At 34.7% G+C, this 14884-nt stretch overlaps 1 protein-coding gene across 1 annotated transcript in view; it reads left to right on the top strand.

The window, feature by feature from the left end:
• Positions 1-14884, top strand: part of RALGAPA1 (Ral GTPase activating protein, alpha subunit 1 (catalytic)) — a gene marked incomplete at its 3' end in the record, with an annotated part of 204163 nt that overhangs the window by 140996 nt on the left and 48283 nt on the right. The window contains exons 27-30 of the mRNA XM_011999193.1: positions 4843-4968; positions 8264-8322; positions 11522-11630; positions 12960-13070. Of these exons, the coding sequence (XP_011854583.1) occupies positions 4843-4968; positions 8264-8322; positions 11522-11630; positions 12960-13070 (405 nt within the window). The remainder of the gene's footprint in view (positions 1-4842; positions 4969-8263; positions 8323-11521; positions 11631-12959; positions 13071-14884) is intronic.

Genomic DNA, 14884 nt, shown 5'->3' with positions numbered 1-14884 from the left:
GGTGGATCACCTGAGGTCGGGAGTTCAAGACTAGTCTGACCAACATGGTGAAACCCCGTCTCTACTGAAAATACAAAATTAGCTGGGTATGGTGGCACATGCCTGTAATTCCAGCTACTCGGGAGGCTGACACAGGAGAATCGCTTGAACCCGGGAGGCGGAGTTTGCAGTTAGCCGAGATCGCACCATTGCACTCCAGCCTGGGCAACAAGAGCAAAACTCTGTCTCAAAAAAAATAAAAAACAAACAAAGATAACTTGCCTCATAGGATTATTTTATAAGGATTTGTAACATGATTGGAACATTATTTGATACTTTATATGTGCAATATAAGTTTGTTAAAATTATTTGGTAATTCAGAGAATGGAGAGATCTTATTTGTTTAGGGCTATCATGGAGGTTTCATGGAAAATATATATGAATATGTCCCTGAAAGATTAGTAGTATTTGTTTAAGTAAAAATGGAGATGAGGAACAGTATTCCAGACAGAGGTAAACAGGCATGAGTGAGATGTATTCAAGGAATGACAAATAATCCATTTTGTTTAGGAGCTAGTTAATCTGTAAGAGTGTAATAGGCAAAAAGAATCGAAAGGTACTTTATTTTTTTAAAAAAAATTATCGAGATAAAATATACATATCTAATTTACCATTTTTATCATTTCAATTAATTTTTTTGTTTGTTTTGTTTTGTTTTTGAGATAGGGTCTTGCTCTGTAGCACAGGTTGGGGTGCAGTGGCACAATCGAGGCTCACTGCAGCCTTTACCTCCTGGGCTTAAGCAGTCCTCCCACATCAGCCTCCCAAGTAGCTGAGACTGTAGGCACACACCTATAGTCCCAGGCACCATGCCTGGTAATGTTTTTAACTTTTTGTGGAAACAGGGTCTCACCATGTTTCCCAGGCTGGTCTTGAATTCCTGGGCTCAAGTAATCCTCCCTGCCTTGGCCTTGTAAGGTGCTGGGATTATAGGCATGAGCACCTGAGCTATCATTTTTTAATATACACTTTTTTTTTTTTTTTTTTTGAGACAGAGTCTCTCTCTGTCAGTCAGACTGGAGTGCAGTAATGCGATCTTGGCTCACTGCAATCTCTGCCTCCCATGTTCAAGTGATTCTTTCACCTCAGCCTCCCAAGTAGTGGGACTACAGGCACTTGCCACCACGCCGGGCTAATTTTTGTATTTTTAGTAGAGATGAGGTTTCACCATTTTGGCCAGGCTGGTCTCAAACTCCTGACCTTAGGTGATCTGCCCACCTTGGCCTCCCAAAGTCCTAGGATTACAGGCGTGAGCCACCACACCCAGCCTTATATTTTAAATACATTTATATTATTTTTTTCCCCCTTCTTTCCTCCTTTCCCTGCTTCCGGGCCTCTGGTAGCCACCAATTTATTCTCTTATCTTCATGAAATCCACTTTAGCTCCCACATATGAAAGAGAACATGTGGCATTTGTCTTTCTGTGTTTGGCTTATTGCAGTTAACATAATGTTCTCCAGTTCTACCCATGTTGCTGCAAATGACAGGATTTTGTTCTTTTTCATGGCTAGATAATGTTTCACTGTGTATAAGTACCACATTTTCTTTATCCATTCATTTGTTGATGGGCACATAGGTTGAGTCCATGTCTTGGCTGTTGTGAATACTGTGTGGTAAACACAGGAGTGCAGGTATCTTTTTCATATCTTGATTTCCTTTCTTTTGGATATACAGCCAATTGTGGAATTTCTGGATCATATGGAAGTTCTATTTTTGATTTTTTGAGGAACCTCCTTGCTGTTCTCCATAGCAGCTATACTAATTTACATTCCCACCAGCAGTGTATGAAGGTCCCCTTAGAAAGGTATTTTAGATCTTTGCTACACAAAGTGTGATCTGCACATCAGAAACATTTAGCATGATCTGGGTGGTTATTAGTAATGCAGAATCTCAGACCCCATCCCAGACCTATTTACTGAATCAGAATCTGCATTTTAACTAGATCACAAGTAAGTGGCAAAATCATTAAAGATTGAGAAGCACTGCTTTAGACTACATTTTGGAAAGGTCTTGAATGCCAGGAATCAGATTATAATGCTATATTAGATAAACAGTTAAGTGTTGTTGTTGTTGTTGTTGTTGTTGTTGTTGTTTGAGACAGAGTCTCGCTCTGTCACCAGACTGGAGTGCAGTGGCACGATCTCGGCTGACTGCAACTTCCGCCTCCTGGGTTCAAGCGATTCTCCTGCCTCAGCCTCCTGAGTAGCTGGGACTACAGGCACGCCACCACACCTAGTTAATTTTTGTATTTTTACTAGAGATGGGGTTTCACCATGTTGGCCAAGATGGTCTTGATCTGTTGCTCTTGTGATCCGCCCGCCTCAGCCTCCCAAAGTGCTGGAATTATAGGCGTGAGCCACCGCGCCTAGCCGCAGTTAAGTTTTTTTAAAGTGGTGAGAGAGATGACTGAATCCATCCTTTGGGATTATTAAATAAGTATTAATCTGGGAGTAAATTAATGGAAGACAAACTAGAGATGGTAAACAAGTCACAGGGTTATAGTATAATCAAAGTACGTAGACTATAAATCTCTTGGATACTAGCAAAAGTTGATAGAATTCAGAAGATGCCAGTATATAAACCAATGTCATTTTTTATTAATTTACTGTGAAAACTAGTAGTGTTCAATGGGTTATTCCAGATGACTAGTCAGCACATTTCCTGCAGCTTTTTTCAAGATTCTGCAGGAGAATTAAGCCCTAATGTCATAAGGCATCTATTTTGTGTAACTAATCCATTTGAAATGACTAATTTCTCTCATGTATCTAATACTGTGCATTATGTAACATCCTTGAGAAAATGTAGAATATAGTCATTTTTTGCATTCTCTGGTTCATATGAGGGATACCTGTTGAGAAAGGCTGCATAGGAAACCAAATCATTGCAAGAATCAAGCATAACACATCTCCATAATAAGGTTAAAACAAGTCATTTCCTCTGGTGGTGTTGGAAATACCCAGTCCAGGCTGGGCGTGGTGGCGCACACCTGTAATCCCAGCACTTTGGGGAGGCTGACACAGGCAGATCACTTGAGGTCAGGAGTTTGAGACTAGCCTGGCCAACGTGGTAAAACTCCATCTCTACTACAAATAGAAAAATTAGCCGGGCATGGTGGTGCACGCCTGTAATCCCAGCTACTCAGGTGTCTGAGATGGGAGAGATGGGAGGATCGTTTGAACCTGGGAGGCAGAGGTTGCAGTGAGCCGAGATCGTGCCACTATGCTCCAGCCTGCATGACAGAGTGAAACTCCTTCTTAAAATAAAAAAAAAAAAAAAAAAAAAAAGGAGGAAACACCTAGTCCAATTCTTGCTCTTTGTATTCTTATTTTAGATTTCATTCATATCATCTCCCTTTTGTTAATGCTGTCTGCCCCCCACCCCCTCATCATCACAGTCACTATTAGAACATCTTCATCATCACCAAAGAAATGCTCATATACATCTCCCTACCCCAAACTCTTGGTAACTCAAATTTATGTTCTGTCTTTATGGATTTGCCTGCATATTTTATATTACATGAGCCTGTATTTTAATTTTTTGTTTACAAATCTCTCTCTCTCCCTGGACTGTAAACTTCTTAAGGATAAGTACAATGTCTTAGCTAACTTCTTGTCTCCAGCCCTTAAGACAGACTATATTACATAGAAAGCTCAATAATGGAATAATTGATTTGGTTTTGCCTTTCTTAATTATGATCACATTCCATGTCTGCCCTCATATCCACATACCTGAATATTCACAGTTACCTCATCTACCTATATAGAAAAACTCTCAGCTAATCTCTTTCATTAAATACTGATTTTTAAGATCAATTTCATTTGTATAAGATAACTTTTATTTTAAATTGGAATGGTAGATGTGAGTTCACTCTGCCCTTTTATACTGCTGCCTTGTATCTTTAAATCCAGATTGTTTTTTAATCTGGAAATGAGTTGTTTTGTTGAAAATCATATAATAGAGTATTACACCATTGCCTCTATTACAATATTTATTCAGATGTGGAAATCCTCTTGGAGATTGGTTCTCAATTTATGTGAATAGAAGAAGTATTATATTTCTAATAGATTTGTGCTTAGCATTTTTGTTAGGTATTATTAAACATATAAATCAATTTGCAGATGTTTTAGTAAATAAAACAATATATTAGTAGGAGAATGTTGATGTTTGGTGAGCATGTAAGAAGGCAGAAGAGAAAAAAGAATTGTTCAGTGTTGGTACTTCAGAAATGGCTAAATACAGCTAAGGAAAAAAGATGAAAATTTACCTTCATCGGCAGTCCAAGTCCAGACAAATTCTAATGTTGCTTCTAGTAAGTGGTATAGGCAGTGCTTTTCTTATGTGCATAATATCATAAAAACCATCTAGATTGGTTCCTCTTTCATATAGTTAATGTTTTTTCTTCTTTATTCATGCTTGGTAATAAATATAATCTAGTGAAATTAAATCATCAGCTTATTAGAACAATATGTCACAATGTGTGAGTTACCTTTGAAATTATTTATATTTTTACTTATTAGGGTGAATTGATGCTTGTAGATAAGGTATATTTGTTTTTACAGTCTTATTAACTGTGGCCGATTTGAGGAAAGCTGTGCTACTTGTTTATTGCATTTATTAATAATAACAGTAGTTCATGTGGAAAGTATAAATGGAAACTTAAATCTTTTTATGTTTTCCCTTTCCTTTTTAAATTTTGTTTTATATATCACTTCCCTGTCTAATGTAGTTGGATAATAAAGCATCTTTTCTGATAATTTCATAACACCAGTATATTTTTAAACTTTTTAAAAATGTGATACATAGGCACCAAGAGTAGAAGCACAAGTTCTTCTGGGATCTTTGGTTTGCTTTCCCAACTTATGTTGTGAACTGCCTTCTCTTCATCCCAACATTCCTGATGTTGCTGTGTCTCAGTTTACAGATGTTAAGGTAAGAAATGAGATGCTAATTTTTAGCACTCAAATTATTTTATAATCATAAAGTATATGCAATAAAATTTGTATTCTTTTCTTTTTGAAATCTACACAGTTGTTAAAGATTTTTGCACATTGATTTTTGTATTCTGAGACTTTGCTGAAGTTGCTTACCAACTTAAGGAGATTTGGGGCTGAGATGATGGGGTTTTCTAAATATACAATCATGTCATCTGCAAACAGGGACAATTTGACTTCCTCTTTTCTTAATGAAATACCCTTTATTTCTTTCTCCTGCCTGATTGCCCTGGCCAGAACTTCCAACACTATGTTGAGTAGGAGTGGTGAGAGAAGGCATCCCTGTCTTGTGCCAGTTTTCAAAGGGAATGCTTCCAGTTTTTGCTCATTCACTATGATATTGGCTGTGGGTTTGTCATAAATAGCTCTTATTATTTTGAGATATGTCCCATCAATACCTAATTTATTGAGAGTTTCTAGCATGAAGGGCTGTTGAATTTTGTCAAAGGCCTTTTCTGCATGTATTGAGATTATCATGTGGTTTTTGTCTTTGGTTCTGTTTATATGCTGGATTACGTTTATTGATTTGCATATGTTGAACCAGCCTTGCATCCCAGGGATGAAGCCCATTTTTGATATGCTGCTGGATTCGGTTTGCCAGTATTTTCTTGAGGATTTTTGCATCGATGTTCATCAGGGATATTGGTCTAAAATTCTCTTTTTTTTGTTGTGTCTCTGCCAGGCTTTGGTATCAGGATGATGCTGGCCTCATAAAATGAGTTAGGGAGGATTGCCTCTTTTTCTGTTGATTGCAGTATCCTCCAGACACAAAGGCTTGAATGCTCATTAGGAGCATATCCTTTTTTGTGTTTAAAACATAAATCTAATGGCATTTTTGTTCTCCTGAGCCACTATAATATTTGACCCTGTTGGTGTTCGTGTCCTTTTCTGAATGTCTGTTTATCTTTTATTGCACAGATCTTGACTTACTTCTCGCCTAAGTATTCTGACTCCTTAATCGACTAATTTTCTTTTCTCTATTTGCTAAACATATATCCAGTTCAATATTTTACCCTTGTATTTCTTCTTTGTTTTCTCCCCTTTAAATATTTTATTCATTTACATAATTTTAATTAATATTTTAACTTGTCTCAAAATTCATTGTCATATTTTACAAATTATTAAGGATGAATATTTCTCCCTTAGCTTTATTGAGGTAAAATTGACAAAAATTTCGTATATTTAAGGTGTGCAATATGGTGTCTTGATACACATATACAGTGTGATAAAGATCAAGCCAAATAACATATCCATCACCTCACATAGTTACCTTTTTTTGATGAGAAGGAGTAAGAGAAACCAAGATCTACTGTCTTAGCAGGTTTCAAGTGTACGATACCGGTACCTGTAGTCACTGTTAATTGTAGTCACCATGCTGTACATTAAGTCTCCAGAGTTTAGTCAGCCTGCATATTTGAAACTTTGTAACCTTTAACCAACATTTTCCTGTTTCACCCACTCCCTAGCCCCTGCTAACTACCATTCTACTCTCTGCTTCCAAGACTTCAACTTTTTATATTCCACATGTAGGTGAGAACATGCAGTATTTGTCTTTGTCTGCCTCTCATATTTCACATAGCATCATGTCCTCCAGGTTGATTCATATTGTCACAAATGACAAGATTTCCTTCTTTTTAAAGGCTGAGTGGTATTCTATTGTATGTGTATTCATGTATTTGTGTGGGTGTGTCACATTTTCTTTATCCATTAGTCCTTCAAGGGACACTTAGGTTTTTTCCGTATCTTGGCTATTGTAAATAATTCTGCAATGAACATAGCAGTGCACTTATCTCTTTGACATGCTAATTTCATTTCCTTTGGATATATGTACCCAGAAGTAGGATTGCTTTGGATTGTATGGACATTTTAATAATTCTGTAATCTATGGACATGGATATGTTTCTATTTATTTCTGTCTTTTTCTGTTTTTTTCATCAGTGTTTTATAGTTTTCCGCGTACAGATCTTTTACCTCTTTTGTTATGCGTATTCCTAAGTATTTTGTTGTTTTCAATGCTATTGTTAAATTGGATTATTTTCTTAATTTCTTTTTCAGATAGTTCACTGTTAGTGTATAGAAACACAACTGATTTTTGTATGTTTTGTTTCCTGCTACTCTACTAAGTTTATTAGTTCTAACAGTTTTTTGGTGGAGCCTGTAGGGTTTTTTATATATTAGATTATGTCATCTGTAGACAGAGACAGCTTTAATTCTTTCTTTCCAGCATGGATGCCTTTTCTTTTTTCTGCCTAATTGCTCTGGCGAGGACTTCCAATACTATATTGAATAGAAGTGGCGAGAGTGGGCATCTTAATCTTGTTCCTAATCTTAAAGTAAAACCTTTCAGCTTTTCGCTGTTGATTATGATGTTATCTGTGGGCTTGTTATGTTGAGGTACACCCTCATTTGTTGAGTTACAACCTCATTCGTTGAGTTTTTATCACGAAAGGATGTCATATTTTTCATGCAAAAAAATTTTATATTTTATCATGAAAGGATATTCATACCTTTGAGCTATGTATTCTACTTAAGTGCTTTTTCTTCACCTATTGACATAATAAGATTTTTGTCCTTTGTTCTGTTAATATGATGTATTAGTTTTATTGCTTTGTATATATTGAACCATCCTTGCATCATAGTGATAAATCCTGCTTAATTATGACATATGACCCTTTTAATGTTCTGATGAATTTGGTTTGCTAGTATTTTATTGAGGATTTTCGCATCTATATTCATCAGGGATATTGGCCTGTAATTAATTTTTTTTTTCTGGTAATGCTTTTGTTTGACTTTGATGTCAGGGTAATGCTGGCCTCTTAAAATGAGTTTTGAAGTATTCGCTCATCTTCAGTATTTTGGAAATGTTTGAGAAGGATTCTTCTCAGATTCTTTATTTGAAATACTGTGTAGAATTCACTGGTGAAGCCATCTGGTTCTGACTTGTAATGATATTTCTCACAATTTTTAAAATCTTCATACCTATGAGCTATTAATTCTACTTTAATTATCTGCCTTTATCACTCTTCTAATCAGGAAGAAATGTTATTTTTTGAACATATGCTTTTGGCTATAAATTTCAGAAACTTTAGCTACTTTTATAAATAATATTGGTCTCTTTAATGGTAATATGTACATGAGAACAAAGACTGCTTTAATAACCACTTACTAAATATTTGTAGAATTAATGAGTGAAAGCTCAGTCATTGCTGTTAACTATTTTCCCCTTATTTTAGGAACTTATAATCAAAACTGTATTAAGCTCGGCAAGAGATGAGCCCTCTGGTCCTGCACGGTAGGTCTTAGACTGAATGTAACTATTCTGTGTTTGGAATTTTAGAAGTTGACTGAATTTTTATAGCAGCCCAGATTGTTTTAGATATGTAAAAGCCATTCTGAATTATAGTTTTAAGTTACTTGAATGATTAAGTGTTCTTACTTATTTTCATGATTTAAATACTAACCATTCTTCATAAACAGAATCCTAGTCACCTTTTTCAGTAACTTCACTCTTTATCTCTGAAATGATTTGTTTTAATTTTATTTTATTTAAGTACATTTTGTTTATTATTCAGTTATATTTGTCAGTGTCTTTTATGCAGTACCTTGAAATGCAGTAGCAGGTACCCAATGAATTTTTGTTAAATTGAATTAAAATAAAATATTTTATTATAGAAAGTAATATACCTAAGGAAATAGTATATTTTAATATTTATAAATATTTGATCAAGATTTTTAAAAATAGAATATAAGTCATAGTTTTCGATTTTTTTCTAAATGTCTTAAGAAATAAAAGCTGACATTTTCTCTGTTTTACAAAACCTTTTCAAAAAAAGATTGAGATTTAAATTAGCAGGTTACTAGTAGCATACCATGTTTCTTCTCTTCCCCAAAATGACGTTAAGTCATGTTTTATATTTCTTGATGCTAATTCTAATACTACATCATTTGCCGCAACATTAGTCTGTGCTACTACTCCTCAGATCTACATCTCTGTAAAGCTCCTGTTTTCCAGTTATCTACACATTTTTTGACCCAAAGTTCAAAAGGTACAGATCATGGCTTTGATGATTTGGATTCTTATTCTAATTTAAATCTTTTTCCAGCAAATAAAAATAATGTACAGTGAACCATTTGTTTAAATTAAGACATAGCTCCAGTTTTTAAAATTTTAATTGCATATTTTTCTCTCTTAATAGCCAAGCTAACTAAAAACAAATATCTTTGAGAAAATTGTTCTTTTACGCTAATCCCAATTAAGTTTACACGGATTTTCGTATAATATTGTTTCATTTAATTCTCATCACAATTTTGAGAGTTTAATAGAATCACCCTCTTCTTCCAGTTTTGCTAGCCAGATACTGATGCTTAGAAAGTTAACATTAAGTCTCTGATAATGCATAACTGGTGGGACGGGGGTGTAGGCAAGCTAGCTAACATTTTTAAAGCCCTTTGTATGTGCATGCTAGGCACTGTTCTAAGTGCCTTATATTTATTATCTCTTTGAATTTTGTGATACCTCTATGAGACAGGTATAATTTTCATCCACCTTTTAATGGAAAAGAAAACTAGAACCCAGGGAATTTCAATAATCTGCCCTATCATCTAGATATGACAGAACCCTGGCAGTTTGTCTTCAGAGGCTCATTAGATGCACAATTAAGAAGTGGCAATACCAAGTTTGACCTTAGTGCTTAAAATTGTAGAGCTTTTGCTTTTTGAAAACAAAACAACAAAACTATGTTGCTCCTCAAGTGGAAGAATGTGGAAACCTAAAACATAGCCGCCTAGAAGTAGACCTGGGAATCATTAACACAACAGCTTGTGTTATGGAGAATATGGAAAAACCCCAGAAGCTGAATTTAAGCATTGTCTCAACTTGTTTTTCTATACCTTTTTAGTATATGTTTTTTTAGAACCTTATATTCCCAGGCCAGGCATGGTGGCTCATGCCTGGAAGCCCAGCACTTTTGGAGGCCGAAAATAGCGGATCACCTGAGGTCAGGAGTTCGAAACCAGCCTGGCCAACATGGTGAAACCTCGTCTCTACTAAAAATACAAAAAATTAGCCGGGTGTGGTAGTGTACCCCTGTAGTTCCAGCTACTCAGGAGGCTGAGGCAGGAGAATTGCTTGAACCGGGGAGGTGGAGGTTGCAGTGAGCAGAGATCGTGCCACTGCACTGCAGCCTGGGCAAGACAGAGTGAGACTCTGTCTCAAAAAAAGAAAAAAGAAACTTAATACCCCCAGTCTGAGCAGGAGCAGAGAATTAAACTATATGCTGGGAATAATCTAGATTATTCTGACATCTTGTGGAGGGGGGTGTAGGAAACTCTACATGCAAGAAAAAAATATATATATCCTTTCTTACCTCCTCGTGTTACAATAAAGATTGTTAAACATTTGTATTCTCAGTCTCTGCCTTTAGTTAGCTGCATCCATGGAGAGCTTTGCTTCACTTCAGAGTTTATTGTTGCTTTAGGATTATAGACGTTTCCATAGCTAAACCCGAAGCTTGGTTAGTTAGTGCTACAAATATTACCTAGAATTTATGGATGAACAACAGTAGGGAAAAAATAAAGTAGTAGACTTCATCTAGAAGACTCTCAGGTAATTTTCATAGTAAACAGTTTGGTAGCCTTAACACTCTAGACTAAAAGAAGAGACTTATATAAGTTTCTAAAAAAACATATACTAAATCTGCTGTGTTAAGGAAGAAAAATCTGCATTGAATTTTTCTGAAGTTTAGCATTCCTCTGAAATTAAGAATATCAGTATCTGGACATGGCATATATAACAGGATACTAGAAGAAGGTGACTGTTTTGATACTTAGAACCATTATGCATTTTATCAGAAGCTTAAACTTGAACACACTAATAGAGTCCTTACTGATTCTAATCATTAAATAACTCTCTTCAAGCTGACACCCAGCTGAAATTATATTGCTATAGAAATGAAGCTTTGCAATACATTAGGGAACAGGATAAAAATTCTACAAGTTCTGTTTCTGTTGGATTTTAAAATAAGTTACATAAATTTTATGTTCTCAATTTGTTTTAAAAATTTGTAGCTAGAAGTGTTAAATTTAAAATATACAAAAATATTTAACATACTCCATCAGCTTCATGTTTTTACTTAAGTTCATTTTGCTGTTGTCAGTCAATAAAATTACGCTTTCCATTTTGAAAGCAGGTTACATTTTGTTTGGGAAGGCTTGTAGCAATGTCAGTCTGTTAACATGGATTTTGAAAAAACGTGTGTGGTATCCCAGCCTATAGTCTTCTTAGTAAGTTATAATAGAAAATTAGGCTCAGAAGTTTTAGGAGTCTGCTTTCTTCATACTTTCTCTTCTTTGGTTACCAGTTACTGTTTAGAGTAACAAGTTCATTAATTCGTTTTAAATCGTGCATGTTCATTCTGTGTCAGTTCATTGTGGGTCATGTTTGTGGTGGTGGTTTCATTTTATGTAACCGTTGTTGTTTGCCTTTTTTGCAGATGTGTAGCACTTTGTAGTTTAGGTATTTGGATTTGTGAAGAACTAGTCCATGAGTCTCATCATCCTCAAATTAAGGAAGCTCTGAATGTGATTTGTGTTTCCTTAAAGGTAAAGAAAACTGTTTAGTGAAATATATTAAGATAGTAGAGAATGCATGTTTTTTTCCTCCAAATATTAATTATATCTTGTGTAACATTTAGTAAATGTTTTCATTACTTTATTATTCTATTATTTTCTTGATCCTGACTCATTCCTTAAAAACTGTTCTATTTCTTGAATTTAGGGTATCTTTATGGTGACTCATTTTTATCTCAACTTTTTATGTATTTAGCTTTGCCCCTAAACTATATATGGTAGATGTCTAAAAAAGGAAACCCACCATTTAAAACATATATAGTATTTTTCTGTTTTTCTTTTTTAACTAGTATTTCTGTAACTTACTGCTCTTTGATCTTTATTACCACTCCCTGAATTCTTGAGCTGTTCAGTTTTTTTGCTTTATCTTTTCAAGTTAAGCGCCTTCTTTGTATACAGAACAAGATTTTTTCAGTAGTAATAATGTAATTATTTGGAGAGTCTGAATGAATAAATGAGTACTCTTTGTTTATGAAAGGATGCATGATATTATTGTTGTTTTAAGACTTGTAAAAAACCCACAGCACCTGTATAAAACTCTAAACATACAAAGTAGTTAATAAATATTTTTAAATAATAGTTACATGACAGATATTTCTAAACATTTACTATGAGGCATGTTGCTAGACAGAGTGAGGGATAACAATAGGAAAAATTTATAAATACTAGCTTCAAGATGTTAATAGTAGCTGAAAAAGATTAAAATGAGAATAATAAAACATAAAAACCTGAGAGTACTCAATGAGTATATAATATAAACTGAGTGTATAATATAAACTGCTGATTGAGTTCGGAAGAAACAGAAATCATTTTGACTTAGTTATCAGAGAAGATTGGAAAAGAGGAAACACATTGGGATTTGAAGTGTGGGTGAAATGTGAACATAGAGAAGCATAAGAAGTTTGTCTTTATGCCATTGGGGAGTCATCTGAGTTTTAAGCATAATGTCAGTATCATAACAGTGCTATAGAAGATTAATTTGGAAGTGTGGTGAATAGTTGATTGGAACGGGGCAAAGATTGATAAAAAGAATAGTGATTTAGAGGCCATTGCATAAATCCACATAAGCAACAAAACTTTAATGAGGACAGTCAAACATTACAAAGGAAAATTAAAGTTGTACGTGTCTTTAGAATGTGTTGTGATTTTTTTTATTTTGCAGCTGGAGATTTATCTTAATCACTTATAAATGTAGGATTTATAATCCTACAAATATATGAAATGTAAAAAATTTCAGCAGATAATGCTTTGATGAAAAGTTCATCAAGAAAATTTTTAAAACAATTTTTTTTATTATTGCAGTTTACTAATAAAACAGTAGCCCATGTGGCTTGTAACATGCTTCACATGCTGGTTCATTATGTACCTAGACTTCAGATTTACCAGCCTGATTCTCCCTTGAAAATTATTCAAGTAAGTAATTTCTCATTTATTTATTATGACCTTGTTAAATTTTTTTTAGATTTGGATACTTTGAATTGTAAAATTATTTAATAGTTTAAAATTTTTTTTACATAGCTAAATAATGGCTACCCATCATGCTTTTTTGTGGTATCAAAGTTCTTGATAGTTCCCTTGTCTTTTATGTTAGAAGACTGTATTCCTGGTTTTGGACAAAGTAAAAGCACTAGAAACAATTTATTAGGCCAAGCCCAGTGGCTTATGCCTGTAATCCAGGCACTTTGGGAGACTAAGTTGGAAGGATCGCTTGAGGCCAGCCTAGGTAACATAGCAAGACCCTGTCTTAACAAACAGTTAAACAAAAAACAATTTATTAGTTGTAGTGAAAATTATGTGTAAACCTATGTCATTGTCTTCATAAACATACATGTTGCTTCATTCCTGCTTCATTCCCTCTTAAGTAGGGAAAACATACCATCATTCCAGTTACCAAAATCAGGACATTATTTTTTTTCTTTTTTCTTTAGCCAGTCATTTGTGAATTTTTGTTCATTCTAATTCGTTATCTCCTGTGCTTCCTGCAACACCTGACATACTTCAGTCCTTCATTATTTCTTTCTTGAGATATTGGTGTTGCCTCCTTATGGTTTGTGTGGTCTTGCTCTTAAAGTCATCATTCACATTTACATGGCTCTTACCATATCACTTACCCGGAAAAAAAAAAAAAAGGACTGATTTTCCTTTGACTGTAAAATAAAGCCCAAATTCTTTAGCTGTGAATTCAGGGCCTCCACAGGAGAACTCAACTGGTTTTTTAAGAATCATATACAGATTCCTTTGAAATGCCATGTTGTTCAGGCAACTGAATCTGCTTATCATCACTTAAACATACCCCTGGCTTTCTTCCTCCTATCTGAAATGCTTTGTTTCTCTTCTCTAGTGCTCTCATCTTTCAGTGATTGGCTTAAATACCATCTCCTCAAAAAATAAAAATCCCCATCTGCTCTCCCTAACCAGAATTTATCATTCTTACCTTCCTGTCTTTATAACATTTTTAGGAAAGATGAGAACTCATATTTATTAAACACCTACCATGTACCAGTCACCTTTTCATATGATATCTCATTTAATTCTTAGAAGTTTTTTGAGATAGATTATTCCCTTCCCTGTCGCTAATCTCCCCCCTTATTTAAGATGAGAGAACTGAGGATTTAATAACTATATAAGAGTCATAAGCTAAGAGAACAGGACTCAGACCCAAGTCTGTAAGATTCCAAAGTTCATGCTTTTCCCACTCAGTCATCTTACCAGCCTCTGTTACAGCACTGAATGTAGTAAGTATCGCACTAGTGAGTAAAATCTTTGTCTGTATAAAGTGTATTTAGAGGAATTTTCTACTTACTGCATTGAGGCAATAATTTCTAAAAATGTAATAGCATACAGTACAACGAAAATAAAAATACAATAAATATATACCTATACATTTTTAACATGCACATAAAAAAATTAAATGAGACTAAATGATTTCCGGGGTAAATGATAACACTGTATATGAAGATTTTGCCTTTTTTTAAGTAATGTCTTTTTCATTTACTTTGTATTCTGTACTTTATATTTATTCAAATAATATTCGGTGTATGATATATGTTAATTTAAAAAGCCACATTTGGCTGGGCACGGTAGCTCATGCCTATAATCCCAGCACTTTGGGAGGCCGAGGTGGGCGGATCACCAGAGGTTGTGAGTTCGAGACCAGCCTGGCCAACGTGATGAAACCCTGTCTCTACTAAAAATACAAAAATTAGCTGGACGTGGTGGCCCACACC

This window comes from Mandrillus leucophaeus, unplaced genomic scaffold (genome assembly GCF_000951045.1).
Source record: "Mandrillus leucophaeus isolate KB7577 unplaced genomic scaffold, Mleu.le_1.0 Scaffold587, whole genome shotgun sequence".
Taxonomy (NCBI): Eukaryota; Metazoa; Chordata; class Mammalia; order Primates; family Cercopithecidae; genus Mandrillus; species Mandrillus leucophaeus.
The sequence above is the reverse complement of the archived record's forward strand: the minus strand, read 5'-3'. Positions and strand labels throughout refer to the sequence as shown.